Source organism: Venturia canescens, chromosome 4 (genome assembly GCF_019457755.1).
Source record: "Venturia canescens isolate UGA chromosome 4, ASM1945775v1, whole genome shotgun sequence".
Classification (NCBI taxonomy): domain Eukaryota; kingdom Metazoa; phylum Arthropoda; class Insecta; order Hymenoptera; family Ichneumonidae; genus Venturia; species Venturia canescens.
The window spans coordinates 18,721,798-18,735,491 of NC_057424.1; the positions used below are offsets into that span (position 1 = coordinate 18,721,798).

The 13,694-nt window shown below is 44.5% G+C and overlaps 1 protein-coding gene across 5 annotated transcripts; it reads right to left on the reverse strand.

The window, feature by feature from the left end:
• Positions 1–238: 238 nt before the first annotated feature.
• On the reverse strand, positions 239–9,968 carry LOC122409045 (ras-related protein Rab-37-like). 5 transcript variants are annotated; one of them, XM_043416262.1, is made up of 8 exons: positions 9,585–9,968; positions 8,868–9,212; positions 7,706–7,816; positions 2,455–2,565; positions 2,061–2,169; positions 1,824–1,934; positions 1,595–1,736; positions 239–777 (listed from the first exon to the last, which is right to left on the reverse strand). In XM_043416262.1, the coding sequence occupies exons 2-8, from the start codon at positions 9,207–9,209 to the stop codon at positions 660–662; spliced, it is 1,044 nt and encodes a 347-aa protein (XP_043272197.1). In that variant the 5' UTR covers positions 9,210–9,212; positions 9,585–9,968; the 3' UTR covers positions 239–659. The 5 variants fall into 5 exon arrangements, with proteins under 5 accessions (XP_043272197.1, XP_043272193.1, XP_043272195.1 ...); XM_043416258.1 differs by lacking the exon at positions 2,455–2,565 and having other exon boundaries at positions 9,585–9,963; XM_043416260.1 differs by lacking the exons at positions 7,706–7,816; positions 8,868–9,212; positions 9,585–9,968 and adding exons at positions 2,970–3,477; positions 6,599–6,752.
• Positions 9,969–13,694: the final 3,726 nt, after the last annotated feature.

Genomic DNA, 13,694 nt, shown 5'->3' on the forward strand with positions numbered 1-13,694 from the left:
TGGAATAACATCGTTATTCATATTTATTTGGTGTGTGATCGATGATTAATTTCTTGCAAATTTAAAATCTGCTGCGTAAGTACCGAATGTCGATAAAGTAGATGACGTGTGTGCCGCTCACGACGTTGCCGTGTTATTTTCGCAGCATTCGTTTACTAAAACCGAAACATTATAGTCATGTCAGTAATCCCATGATTCATCAATTCTCAATGTTTCGAAACCCAAATTTCAACAAAAATTGAAATATACGAATGCTAAACATTCATCATTATTGCAGCGGCACTAGAACGATTGTTTGACATTTTTTCAGTTGCCTAACAACTTTTTGACATGTTTACTAGACACGCAATATTTTCTTCTCTCGAACGATCAACTCGATATTTGAAAAAAAAATTAATACGAATATTTGACATCGAATATTTTTGTTTTATTCTTGGCGTGATGATTTTTTTCAATATATGCTCTCATATTTATATATGTATACGTGTTATATATATATATATATATTCATGTACAACACTACGTCGTCTGCGTAAATTTTGTGCCACTGTGTTTCAAGTTGGTCGGCATATAAGTACTTAACCCGAGGCTCGTTATAAACGTATTTTTCAGCATAAAATTAATGAAGGTACATCGAGGCCAAAACCAGTTTAGCGAACTCAGGTTGTCGAGCAATTGTAATTGAAGCACGTTTTTTTCTGTGATTGTTGTCGCACGTAATCTTGCACGTTGAATTTCGAGGTATCCGGATTTCCACTCTTCCGTGCTTTTAGGTACCTGAAAGAGGTTTTAAGTGACGATAAAAAATGAATAAAATGTCATTCGTCGCGATTGAGTCATCGGATTCGTTGCACTCCGACAACTTTTAAATACTTGCTCTTTTTCTTATCGAGACTCTTGTCTCTTCTGCGTGCACCAATGACTCAAGCTTAATGACAGAAGTGCTCGAGCACAGTCGATCCAAAAATCAATCGATTTTTTTACTTCTAGCCTCCCAATAAAACAGCGAGCATTGAAACGAGTTTGAATTAATCGAAATAATTTCCCTGGCCTTAAAAAAAACCGGATATGCGTCTGCTGCTGTGAATACTTTAAGGGGGTATTACCGTCCAGTAAATTCAAACGTTCGATTTTTTAAGGTGCGATCTCGTGGCACAAGGATTTTCCAAATTTCCAACCCAAACAACACGCAGTGAAAATAATTGAGTTTCGGTCTGACCGTGTGTATCAAATTGGCACGAATATGCAAAAGGGTCAATGAAATGCGATTAAGATCGTTTAGCTTCGAAGATGTAGCGATAGATGGAAGCGAGTATAAAGAAATATGGAATGTCATTGTTTCCAAGAGACCTGAACACTAGGCGTGAGACTTTTCTCGTTCCTTGGCACGAGCTGGCACATGGTAAAGCACAACCGTCGTATCAGTCCCCGAGAGACTGTGGCAGGCTACGGGGAAGTTTTTTTTTCGAATGCTCGAAGTTGACCAACAAAGTGAGAAGCGCAACCTCCCTTTTGCTTTTCGGACAATTGCTCAATCGGTAAGTGATCGCAGCACGCAGAAGAGGCAAAGTAAAAAGACACGATCGGAATTTACCTTGCAACGGCAACAAAGGCCAGCTCGACATTGAGGCCGGTTTTAGCGGAGGTTTCCATGAACGGTACATTGTGTTCCCGCGCGAGGCGCTCGCCGTCCTCCCTCTTGACGATTCTCTCGTTACCGCAATCGCACTTGTTGCCTACGCAAATTCGACGTTAATCAATTGTCGGGCTCCGTTAATACGAAAACCGGGCATTAAGGCCTTCGAATAATTATCTGTACACACCCAAGAGCATTATAACGACGTCGTCGTGAGCATATTCCCGTATTTCACCTAACCAGGCTCTAATGTTGTCGTAACTCGTTTTGTTGGTCACGTCGTACAGTAAGAGTAACGCTAAAATCACTCAACTACATCTAATATCGCGCCTCGTATAACATTCACACATTTCCCCCTTAATCATTACTCCAATTATTCTTATTTAATTATTTTGAAATTGCGATACCATCAAGCATCTCGTACCATGAGCGTCTCTGTAGTAGGCGTGAGTGACACTACGAAAGCGCTCCTGGCCAGCTGTATCCCAGATCTGAAGCTTTACCTTCGCCTCGTCCACTTCGATCATTTTATTCTGAAACAAATGAAATTCTACAAGTTTTCGAGCAGCCTCCTCGCAGCGATCAATCGTTCCCTCGCAGTCCACGGCAAGCGGAACGTCGATCGAAGATAAGTTCCTAAAAACGTTGAAAATAAATAGTATGATGAAAAAAAAAGGGCTTTGTGGAACAAAGTCTCTCGTAAAATCTCAGACAATTATAAAGCTTCGCCCCCCAACGGGGAGCTTTGAGGCCGTGATAGATTTGACACTGCACCGGTGTGCAAGACGAGTTAGCAATGAGAGGGGACCTTGGCTCACCCTAAAGTCGATGCCAACTGTGGTAATATAGTTGCCAGACAGAAAACGACCGTCGCGGAAACGAGTTAGAAGACAAGTTTTTCCTACACCACTGTCACCCAACAGCATCACCTATTTACGTGCAACAGTACATATAAGAAGTTGGTTAACCGAGGAGGACGAGAACGAAGACGAGAGTCGAGGTCAAATGGTCGTCCGGAAAATCGTAACTTCCGGTTTCGAGGATGGCGGGTCTCTCGACCGGGAAATGTCGAGTCAAGGGACGACGGATTACCGAGCCAGTGTCACTCGTCTCGAGTCTACGAATAATAATACTCTTGACTGAAGAAAATTTCGGCTTATCCAAAAGCGGCGCAAGGTCTTGCGTCCGGTGCAGTCGAGGGCTGGACACGCGGCCATGACGATTCTTGGACAAGGCTGCGATCGGTTCTCCGTCGTCAGGAACATCGAATTAATTTATGAGAGAAGGCGCGAGCAGAGGATAAGTTTGCAAGGGAGCATGAAAAATAGGTGACCTTGAAAAAGTAATCGCAGGCACTGTTAGAGCTTTGTAGGGTTCTCTGGGAAGCCGAAATAAGTTGGTCCTGAGAGGTCTGGCGATGCGTCGACGAGTCACTGAAACTGGCCTGAGTCTTCCAGTAGCTGCGGATGGTAGAAGCGGTCGAGGTCGTAGATCCGTCAAAGTTGGATTCGTCGGCGTGATTTTTTCGAGGGAAGAACAGTCCCGAGCGAATCTCGTCGTTGCCGCTAACGCCACCAGCGGCGGCGCTCGTCGCCGCGACAGGCTCCTCCTCCATGACGCTCATAAACTCCTGTTACTCGGAGCACCAATTTGCTCTTCTTCTCCTCGGCCACTCCTCGTCACAGTCGCTCTTGCGCGCTTTCTTGTCTCGAATAAGCAAAAGAGAGAGAATCCCTTTTCTCACGCTCTCTTTACTCGCTCCGCTCGCTCTCTCTCTCCTTCGAATATTTCGTGGCGTTCGCCAGCGACGTACAAGTGTGTAGTTTATGCCTCGACACTTTCTGCGGGATTCAATGCACGGAGTCAGAGTTTCGCCGAAGGGGGACGAGAGAAAGATGGAAAGAGAAAGAGAGAAATAACGACTCGGCGGAGGGGCGAGGAGGAGGAAAAAGGGAAGAAAGAAACGACGACGATTCTGTGCCAACCACAGCCAGGGTCAGTAAACTCGCATCTACTCAACTGGACTCTCGACTCTCTCGGCACACCGAGCGCCCGCAAACCGAGCGAGTCTCGCCTCTCTTTTCTCTGCCTTACTGACGACGCGGACTCTCCGTAGTGCACAAAACATCAACTTCAACGCGTACCAACGCTTCGCGACCGATCGCGCATCCTTTTTTTCCTCTTTTCCTGATCCATCGCGACGTAACGAGTCAATATTTAACCTACATTCGTACACGCCGAGGACGAAGCCCGTCGCTATTGCGGCCTCTTAACGAAATAATCTCCATAGTGCCAAGCTGCTTATGGAAAAGAGGAAAAATCGAGGCTCCAAAAATAGCGCGAAATCTCCCACGCCCCTTTATGGGACTTGCAATGATCGCAAATAAATGTAAAGCTCAATTTCATGACGCATTGAATATTTTACGACGCCTGTAATTGACCGGTGCACCCTCGCCTGCCATAAAGTATAAGGCGACGATAAATGAGTCGTAAAAAGCCAGTGAGAGGGGCAAAGGTTGGAGAAGAGATTCAGCTGGGCCATTCGGGCTACACCCAGAGAGTGCGACCGAATGGAGGCACACAACGAGGCGCGCTCCGAGGGTCTGCCTTTTCAAACGTACATTATTTTTTTTCCATTTTTCAACGAATATTCTTCGATTCTTGTTTTCCAAGGTTTATTTGATCTTGGTACGTTTTTTTACTAATTCAGTATCACATCATATATGCTGCTCGTCATTCGAATTATTCAAATAATCCCCGTAACAGAGGTTTCATCGCGATTGACAATGTTTGACAGTTTTATTGACCTTTAAGCGCGTTCATCAGTTTTTTTGTTGTTCTAAAAATGGTATTTTTTCACCAGCACTCAGAGTAACTATGACATTGCGTGTCATCGACCAACATGAACCTCAGATCAGAACGATCTTTGGCCCGAGTGAGACATTGATCTCAAGCAATCGTTTATCATCACGGTGCGAGAAAAAACCCATTCCGAGTGAATAATGAGACTCGTGAAAATCTCTATCCAACGGGGAATCGAACGACGACTCGCCGAGCAGCAAGCGACGAGAGCCCATTACGCGCGAGCTCCCTAACCACTCGACCAAACTGCCGTACGGCTGGGGAAACTCCCGGGAAGGATAAGCTAGCTTTGGAAATCGAAAAGATGGCCGATTCGAGGGCTTTTTCAAACTCTCGAAGTACTCAACCGTCGCGAGCATTCAACCGGCAACATTTTTTATTAATAATTGTGACGAAAAATTGAACGTGGGAGGAGAAACTTCGCAGCGCCGATCGGCCGTATATTTTTTGCTTTCGGGACGCTAAATTATGTGAGTTTTAACATAATTCGTATGCGAAACTGACTCTCCGAAAGGTTTCTAGTAAAATGTATACGGAAATTCGTGTTGAAAGTGTGATCGAGAAAATTATGAAGGAGCCAACTCGGCGCTGCAACGGAGAATTTGGAGGATCGTTCGAGCATCCGTGCTCAAACGATTTAGTGATTCCCGTATACGAATGTCTCGCGCCAGGATCGACTGCATAGAAATATTGATGACACGCGATCAGCTGAACGGAAGAGCGCATTTCATGACAAATACGATCTGCCCACTCCGGCTGATCCAGCGGTTGGACTTCTGGCTCGAATTTAAGGTCGAAATCCGCTCGGAAATTATCTCCGTATACACGTCACACGAAGGGAGGGGTCCGGGAGACCCTCGAGTTTCGAAGGACGGATTGAAACGAAAATTCCTAAATTGGAATGTGCTAACAGAGTGGCCCACTTTGCTCGATTATTTCGATAACCCAGCGAACGGTATGAAGTGTGCAGTTAAAGCGAAAGAGCATCATCCGCGCGTCGTTTCGAACCGATGAATTTTCGTTCTCATGAGCGACCGTGTGGAACAAAATTGCATAGACACACGTGCGCGTTGGACAGAGGAGGCGAAGGCCCTCGCGTTTATAAGCCCTTGGAGAACGATGCAGTACGTGCAAGGGAAAAGAACGTCGAGGGTCTCGGATGTAAAACGAGGCCACCAGCCGAGTTTTATTTACGGGAGGACATGTTTCCAATATCCTTTGTTAATTACCTCGCGATTGGCGCTTCATCGAAAAGCTGCCGACTTCGAGGGCATTGAAAAACTCGTGGAGTGCTCGGACCCGGGGGATTCGCTCGGAGCTACGTCGTCGAAGCTTCGGTAATAACGAAATTCGAGTTTTCAATTGACTCGCAATTCCCCCGCGAGCAACGAAACTTACTAATCCCGAGTTTCGAGTCCCTGCCGCGGGTCCGTGCGACCCGGAGCACTGGCGCGCTCATGACTCTCGAAGAAACGCCTTTTCCCGAGCTTCCACGACACTTCCAACGACACACAAAGAATCCTGCTGACGCCACTGACGTCGCAACGCATCACCCGCCATTTTGGTATCGAGACAAAGAAGCGTTCTGAAAACTGCGACAACCGAAAGCCCCGATTTCGATCGCAAATAAATGCCCAAGTCGACCGATTACTCGAGACGTTCGAGAAAACAAGCCGCGCGCGATCCTCAAAGCTTTGGAAACGAGAGTTTTTACGAGCGGCAGGCCAATTTTCGCGAGTCGCAGCCCGCTAATCGTCGATTATCTAACCGCGTAAGAGTGTCCGATAACGAGGAGACAGCGGGAAGAAAGTGGGGAATGGAGCGATTGTGGGTAACGACGGAGCGTACAGCGACGAAGAAATAATAAAATGCATGCGTTCCCGATGGGTACTATTTTAAGAACGGGCAAGCTCGGTAAAGGTGCGGAAACGAGGGACGAGTCCGGCGCGTACGCGGTCCAACTTCTCCAGTCGATTTGCGCAGTGGCATCGAAGCGATCGGGGAGAGCGGAGAGCGAGGCGACGTGCGAGCGAAGAAGACTCGGCGGTCGGTCCTCGATGCTCGCAAAAAAATGACAATATTTTGAGGAACGCGCCCAACCACCAAAGTTACACTCCGTTTCCTTCCGCACTGAACGAACGTCACTTCCTCCATCGACCACCAAAACTACAAGAACGAATCATTTCTCCCAGCTCCGCGAGTCGGAGACGAAAGTTAAATACGTGTCGACACGACCGCCGACAAAGTCAAACGATAACTAAACTCGCGCGCCCGACGCCTGCTCGTAACGTCGACGCAACCCTACCTTTTCACACGCTATAGATATACTTGCAAGCATTCTTACGTGCACACGTGTTACATGCGCGATGAATAACAAAAAAACGATGGAAATATCCCCTTTCAAAGTGGCTATGATAATTCATGAAAACGGGCCGCGCGCACTGTCGTTACACACTTTCAAGAATGTCTCGTATCTGAGGATACATCATTTCTTACCAACCAAACCCGAGGTTTGGGAAAAATTTGTTTTTTTAGTCGCCTCTTTGGGCCTCGGCTTGGAATGAAACACTCGAGTCTCTGAAATCCAACGAAGTTTAGCCGAGCGGCTGGGCATCGTAGAAACGGAAAAATTTTCTCAATTTTCGATCGATTTTCACACGGAAATCGGTGCTCGAACACGCTGCTTTTTTTCTTCATTCCAAAACGGATAACGGAGGTGAAAAGGCTCCGTCCGAAAATGGCGTCGTTTGCACACGAAAAACTGAACTCGGGAATGGAATAAGCACTGAGGAATAAAAATTGCTGATTCAATGGCAATCGACGTTATTGGACGAGTTTTCTTCGTTAGACTGCAACGTTTTCTGGGGGAATGAATCTGCAGCTTGGTCTGAAACTATTTTATTTGGTTTATCGTGCTCAACCTTGTGACGGCCACACTTTGTTGCTCCACGACTTTTTTCAGCCTGGAAAGCCTCGGAACTAAAATTTTCATTGAATTCAAGTATTTTGTCAATCTGCTCGCAGCCGCTTTGACGGGCAAACTGAAAGCCTCGCGAGCGATCGCGGCGTTGATTTTAGAAAATTTTCACACTTGTCAAATACTTGAAAATCCTGTAAAACGACGGGAATAATTGAAATCGTGGTTTTTACTATCGCGCAAGCTTCGATCGAAGAGCCAAATTTATTTTTGCAAAAAGAATTAGTTACCGTAAAACCGATGCCAACTGTAGCGGCGAAGTTGCCGGTTTGAAATTGTCCTGTATCGAACTGTACGAGCAACGAAGTTTTGCCAACCCCGCTGTCCCCCAGCAGTATCGTCTGCCATGTGAACAAAGAAAAAAACATGGAGTCAAAAAATTTGTAATTAGCACGATTTTTTCGAAGATTTCACTATTTACGGGTCGATCCACATAATAAATAAACACTAGAGATCCACGACAGGCAAGTATGCTCGCTGCGCGGCTTCGACGATCACCGATATCAATCGCTGCCAAGGAGTTTATTTGACTCAGGTTTTCCCTCAGTTTCCGTTGGGCCTCGTGCAAACGCGACGGAGTCTCTTGCGTCAGAAAGTTTCTGAGCGCGCAACCTTCTTTTCGAGATTTTCCAAAAAAATGGATTTTACAGAATTGAGTATCGAATGGAATTAACGTGACGGGAATTCATAAAAAGCACAAAAAGTGTGGCCAAAGAGGATTTAAAAAAAAGGGAACACACACAACCGACATTGAGGTTATATCCGAATCGAAAAACTGTCGCCAACGCTGTCAACGCTGCGACATTCGTAACACAAATCCTCGATGACGTCACAGACTTCGTCTCGTCGAAGCAGTTGCTCTCAGACACGACTAAAATGGCGACAATTTTGAAAAAGAAGCTTCCGATCAACGGTTCGATCTCGGCGCCTCGCAATTCGTCGAATGATCATAGAGGGCAAGTGCACTTTCGTACTTATATTATCGATAAAATGTCTCGTTCCGTGGCTACCTGTTTCAGGTTGTTGATAATACAGTATGGGCGACGTTCTAATTTTATCGCGGTACGACGTAATGACAGGACGCTTTTAATTTAAAAAAAACACTCTTTGCGACGTGCCCCGCGCGACAACGGTGCGATCACAGCGCTCGCGGGAGTTTTTTGACGCGACAAGGGCGCCACTGTGGCCGGTGAACGAATCTTGAGATTAAGAATTTCTTTTTGACAGTTAAACATTTTTCAAGTTAGACAATATCAAGTTTCTATCGATTTGACAGGAATAGAGGGTTTTTTAGGACCGCGTTAAAGAGAATCAGCTGATCGTGTTAAAACGCATTCCGCGCAGTATTTTCTTTACGACGACGAAGTCGGGAATAACGATAACTCGACGTACCTTGTGAGTGAAAGTTTCTTCTTTCTTTTGGAAATCGACGTTGCAGATTGGATAGCCCGAATTGGGTGATCTGTTGTCGTTACTAAATCGCTGGGAAGACGAGGCATCCCATCGGTTTTGTAAAACTTCAGCCGGCGGTGTATAATCCCTGTAACCCGTTGGTGAGGGATCCAATTTTTCTCGATAATTATCATCGGCAGTTTTACGAGCAGGAGCATTGACGTTTGTAACATAAGAATTTGTGGTTAGATGAGAATCGTCTGCTCGAAATCGGCCTCCCTCGGATTCGAAGACGTCGTCAAACGAGTCGTCGGCACTCGCTCCTCGAGCAACCCGTCTCATTATCTATGCAAACGCGGGAGTCGTTCAAATTAATTCACGAAGCCCTGACGTGTCCGAAGAGGCGAAAACTTCATCGGCGAAATTAAATAATTGCAAGTTTTTCGTGTTTTTTCATTGCTCCATAGAATTCAATGGATTTCAATAGTTTATCGGGAGGTTTTGCATTTTTGATAAGGAATAAGTGTGGTTAGGAAATACACGAGTTTTTTTGGTTAATGAATTTCAATGGATTGGATGGAATTGTACGTTGCACGGAGCAAAATTTACCATATTTTCATTAACTGCGTTGTGTATATCTGTATCCGCGTATAACACACTCAATGAGTAAAGAAAACTCGCCCTAAAAAGTATACTGACGAATTGTGCAATACTCACGATTCGACTCGTACCATTCCTCAGTGATAAATCGCAATAAAATCCTGGCACCCTTACGAATCACTTGAATTTTCACGGAATTTTCCGCAGGAACAAAATAGCTCGACTGCTTTATTTTCTCGCCTGCTCGGCTTGTCGGAAGAGCACGAGCTATCGATTGCTCAGGACATAGCGCCACACAAAGGTGTTTTTAAAGCACATTAGGTTTCACTTGTTCGACGCGTGTGTTGAAATATTCAAAAAATCTACACATGTTTTATCGACGATCGAAACTGACACGATTTATGTAGAGTTGCGATAATAAAAATTGATGAAAAACGAGAGAACGTCATATGCACGAGTGTACGGCGCGCGGCGCGCCTTTTAGCCCGTTCTAGTTATTGCAGACCCCTCTAGCGCCATTGTCAATACGCGAGAGTTTGTGGAAACGCGTTAACGCCGCGCGTCGTAACCTCTCGCAGTCATCGATAAAGAAACGAGAGCGTAGTTCCACTGATTTTAGGTTAGAAGGAAAGATGCCGTCGAGAATTTAGGAAAATGCTCGAGTTTTCACTCCGCGCACCTTGCACTGATAACAGGGAAATGTTAAACGAAGCTTCCCCGTAACGACGCAAGATGGCGGCGCTGTATGTTCGCTATCTCCTGGTCGATCTCCGGCGCATATATGCTTTTGTTGTTTTTGTCCTCTAAAATTATGTACCGAAACGTTTATCGTTTCGTACGCTTACGTCGAGGCATAAAATCGTCGTAAAACACTGAGCCGTGCGTCACTTTCCTCGTAAAAAAACGACGAATCGAGCAGCCATTTTAAACTCAATAGTTCGGTCCGAAGTAGTCGACGAGACTCGCTCATTGATTGGTTTATACAAAGGATTTCTTGAATCAGAGAATTGTAATTATAGCGTATTGTTTCTCCGACCTGTCTTTGCTTTATTTATTCTGCAACAAGGACAATCGAACCCGCTTTCCATTAAGGATGAATGAACCGTTCAGTACCTATTTATATACAGACATTTTCGCACCGCCACCTAGAGCTTGAGTTATAAACCAGGAGCATATCTTTCCCCGCATGTTCTCACTCACTTTCGAACGAGTATTGTTCGAGTTAAACATTAATCAAACACGGAAAACCGTTGTAACGAAAAAGTTATGTGCTCTGCGAATTAATACTAGAAAATTTGATAAATTATTGAAATATTTAAAAGCTTGATTATTAAACAATCGGAACGAAAAACTATGGTTATTGGTTATTGTACGAATCGCTCAAGAGCAATGACTCAGTTTAGTTGAGACATCGTACGTGAAGGAGAATTGCGCTAGCGCGTGAGCGGCGTTCGTATCAGGCAAACATAAGCCTCTCTTAGAAACGATCATAACCTAACTCATCCCTACCACCGCTAAGAAATACATAAATACACCGAGTTTTTAGAGGAGGCGGTTGGCGATCGCGGTCTACCCGGCTATTGACCAGGTACACGCTCAATTAACTTATCCTTGAAAAAGCATTGTAAAGCTCCGTCCTGAGATTTAAACGTCGACCGAGAGCAACTAAGATTTATGGGGGATTGAAAAAACCTGGGAAGAATCGGTATGAAAAAAATGTATCGACACCATTCATAAAATGGCCGGTCGCCAGCGTCGCAGTTTTTATAACCGGGAACCGTCAAATTTTGTATATCCGCGTGTGTTGAACTCTTCATCAACGAATCATCAGATATTTGACGCATCGTGTGACCAAGATTTTCTCGGCCAATTAATCGCAGCGGTGAAAGCTTCGAAAAGAGGGTTGGATTTACCGAAAAAAGTATTTCTCCCACTGAAATCCCGTCGAACCTTCAATTTAAACGTTTCCTTCGAATAACACTTTGCGACGAGAGACGAGACTCGACCGTGGCGCTCGGTGCGAAAACATCGACCGAAAGACCTAACCTCACTTACCAATAACTTTAATGATTTTATCGCTAAATCGATAGTGCCATCCAGCACGTAGTTCGCGCGGATAAAAGTGCTCAAAATCGTAATTGTCTCGTGAACATTTTTGTCCACTTGAACATTCAAGTACGACTTTTTCGATGGAAATTATCGTTAGGCGAGGCGCGCTCGGGGGCTTTCGAACGCAATCGGACAGGACGATCCGAAGGTATTATGTGATATTACATAACACGAGTGTGTCGTACAAGCACTAAACTTGAGGTATACGATTGCGCTCTATACATATAACGTTACATCGCTACCGCGCAGTCTCGTTGACGTGTACGGCCAATATCACGCGATAAAGCCGTTGCCAAGACCAGTTGAGCACGACTTCTCGTGCTGTTAAGTCCTCTAACCTTTTTTCCTGTATTTCGCAATTCTTCCCGTTGAAGCTTCGAACTCGCTGAATTTCGGGGAAACTTTATTTCGCTTTGAGCCACTCTGACAACCAGCATTCACGGTCCTTGCCATTTTCCAAGGCGATTGCATCGCACGTTTTTCCAATTCGAAGTATGAACTCTCAATGTGTGCGAGAGACAAGATGGCACGAAACGAAAGAAATCGATCAGTTCACCGTATATGCAAATATCCATTTTCACCCTTCGGTACTACTGCTCCCTAAAACAATGACTTTCTCGTGGTATCGTTATTGGGACGTTCATCGAAACAAGCACAAATGTCTTTTCCTCTTTTCAGATACTTCACCGAGAAAAATTTAGTGACTTTTGTATTATTTAAATATAAATGGAAATCATGGTCGAATGAAACTCAAAATGACTCGATCGTCGACGTAACTTCGTGAGGAAAATCTTTCGAGCTCTGACGTCCGAGTACATCGACGTCGTTCCGATTTAGTGAGCTGCGAGGATGCTGCTCGCGGAAAAAAATCCGAGTTCTCGATGCCTGTAGACTTGGTTCATTAAGGGGGTGAACAAAGACGCTTTTTCCGGGATTCTTTCCGCTTTTTCGAGTCGAAGAAATAATTAACCTCTCCGGAGCTTTTTTTTATCGATAATTAGCTCATGCAAGAGACAACATTTTCGTTTTACATCGTGAAAATGACGTTTGTCATTTTTTATTCGCTACGAATCTTGTTCGAAATAAAACCTCGAAGACTCGCTTTTAGTTTGTCTAGGACAATGCTCAATAAATGGCGGATCGTTTGATTCAATAAATCGAATATTTTTTGTGCTCAATCACACGGAGTTGGTGAAAACAAAAAGTGACGTTTCAAGTGCGTATCAATGTTAGAGGAATTCCAAAGCGTTCCAACCGTCGATCAACGGAGAGACGAAGCTTATTTTCGAATTTACGAATCGTTTCGACTGCTGCGCACTCGCGGACGATACTTTTCTGTTCTCAACTGTCTGTAACTTCGGAAATTCGTTTTTTTTGCTCGAAAAAATGTATTTCAAGGTTTTTTGCACGACTGAACTTGCGATCGAAGTAAAAGAAAACGGATTTCACAAAGAAACACTGTTCTGAGGAACCCCTCTGCACCGTGTACTGCACTTTCGTCCGATGAAGCCTGCACGACGACAAACAATTTGCCAATTCGTCACTTGGGATTCTTCGTTCGGAGAAGCGAGGCCTGAAAATCTTCGGAGCTAAGGAAGATTCAAAACAGCGACCGAACTTTTTTCCTCTTTTCACGATCAAAGAAACGATTGAAATATATTCTCGCAATTATTAAAATCATGTGTAATTTATTTGTTGAGATCTATTTTTAATACAACGATACCGGTTAAAATACTTTCGCAGTAAAATCGTCAAGCAAAATGTGACGAGAGCCATTTTCTATTCGCGTGCGTATGCACATCTACATTTTAAACGACCACCTGGCTCGTGACGTCGTCAAACCTTCCACTGCTCGTGTCCTCATTACCCGCGTTAACCTCAGACAAGTGTTTTTTTTCCATTCCCAAGTGATTTTCACAGGTAACGAGGCTTTCTCTAAAGACATTAAATTTTCTTATTTTCGTTATCGGCTCTTCAAAGTTGGGAGCACAAAAGTGTGATTTTCGTTGACAGTCTTCCCGAAAACTAGACTTTAGATACTACAAAAATTCCGGGAAAGATGGACGCAGTAAATTTCCAGGAAATTTCCAAATTTCGACTCTTAAACTTGGAATTATC

Coding starts and splice junctions, on each gene's coding strand:
- LOC122409045 (XM_043416262.1), bottom strand. CDS start 9,209: ATGAGACGGGTTGCTCGAGGAGCGAGTGCCGACGACTCGTTTGACGAC. Junction 1,935..2,060: donor CTACTACAGAGACGCTCATG/GTACGAGATGCT, acceptor GAGTGATTTTAG/CGTTACTCTTACTGTACGAC. Junction 1,737..1,823: donor CGTCGTTATAATGCTCTTGG/GTGTGTACAGAT, acceptor GAATTTGCGTAG/GCAACAAGTGCGATTGCGGT.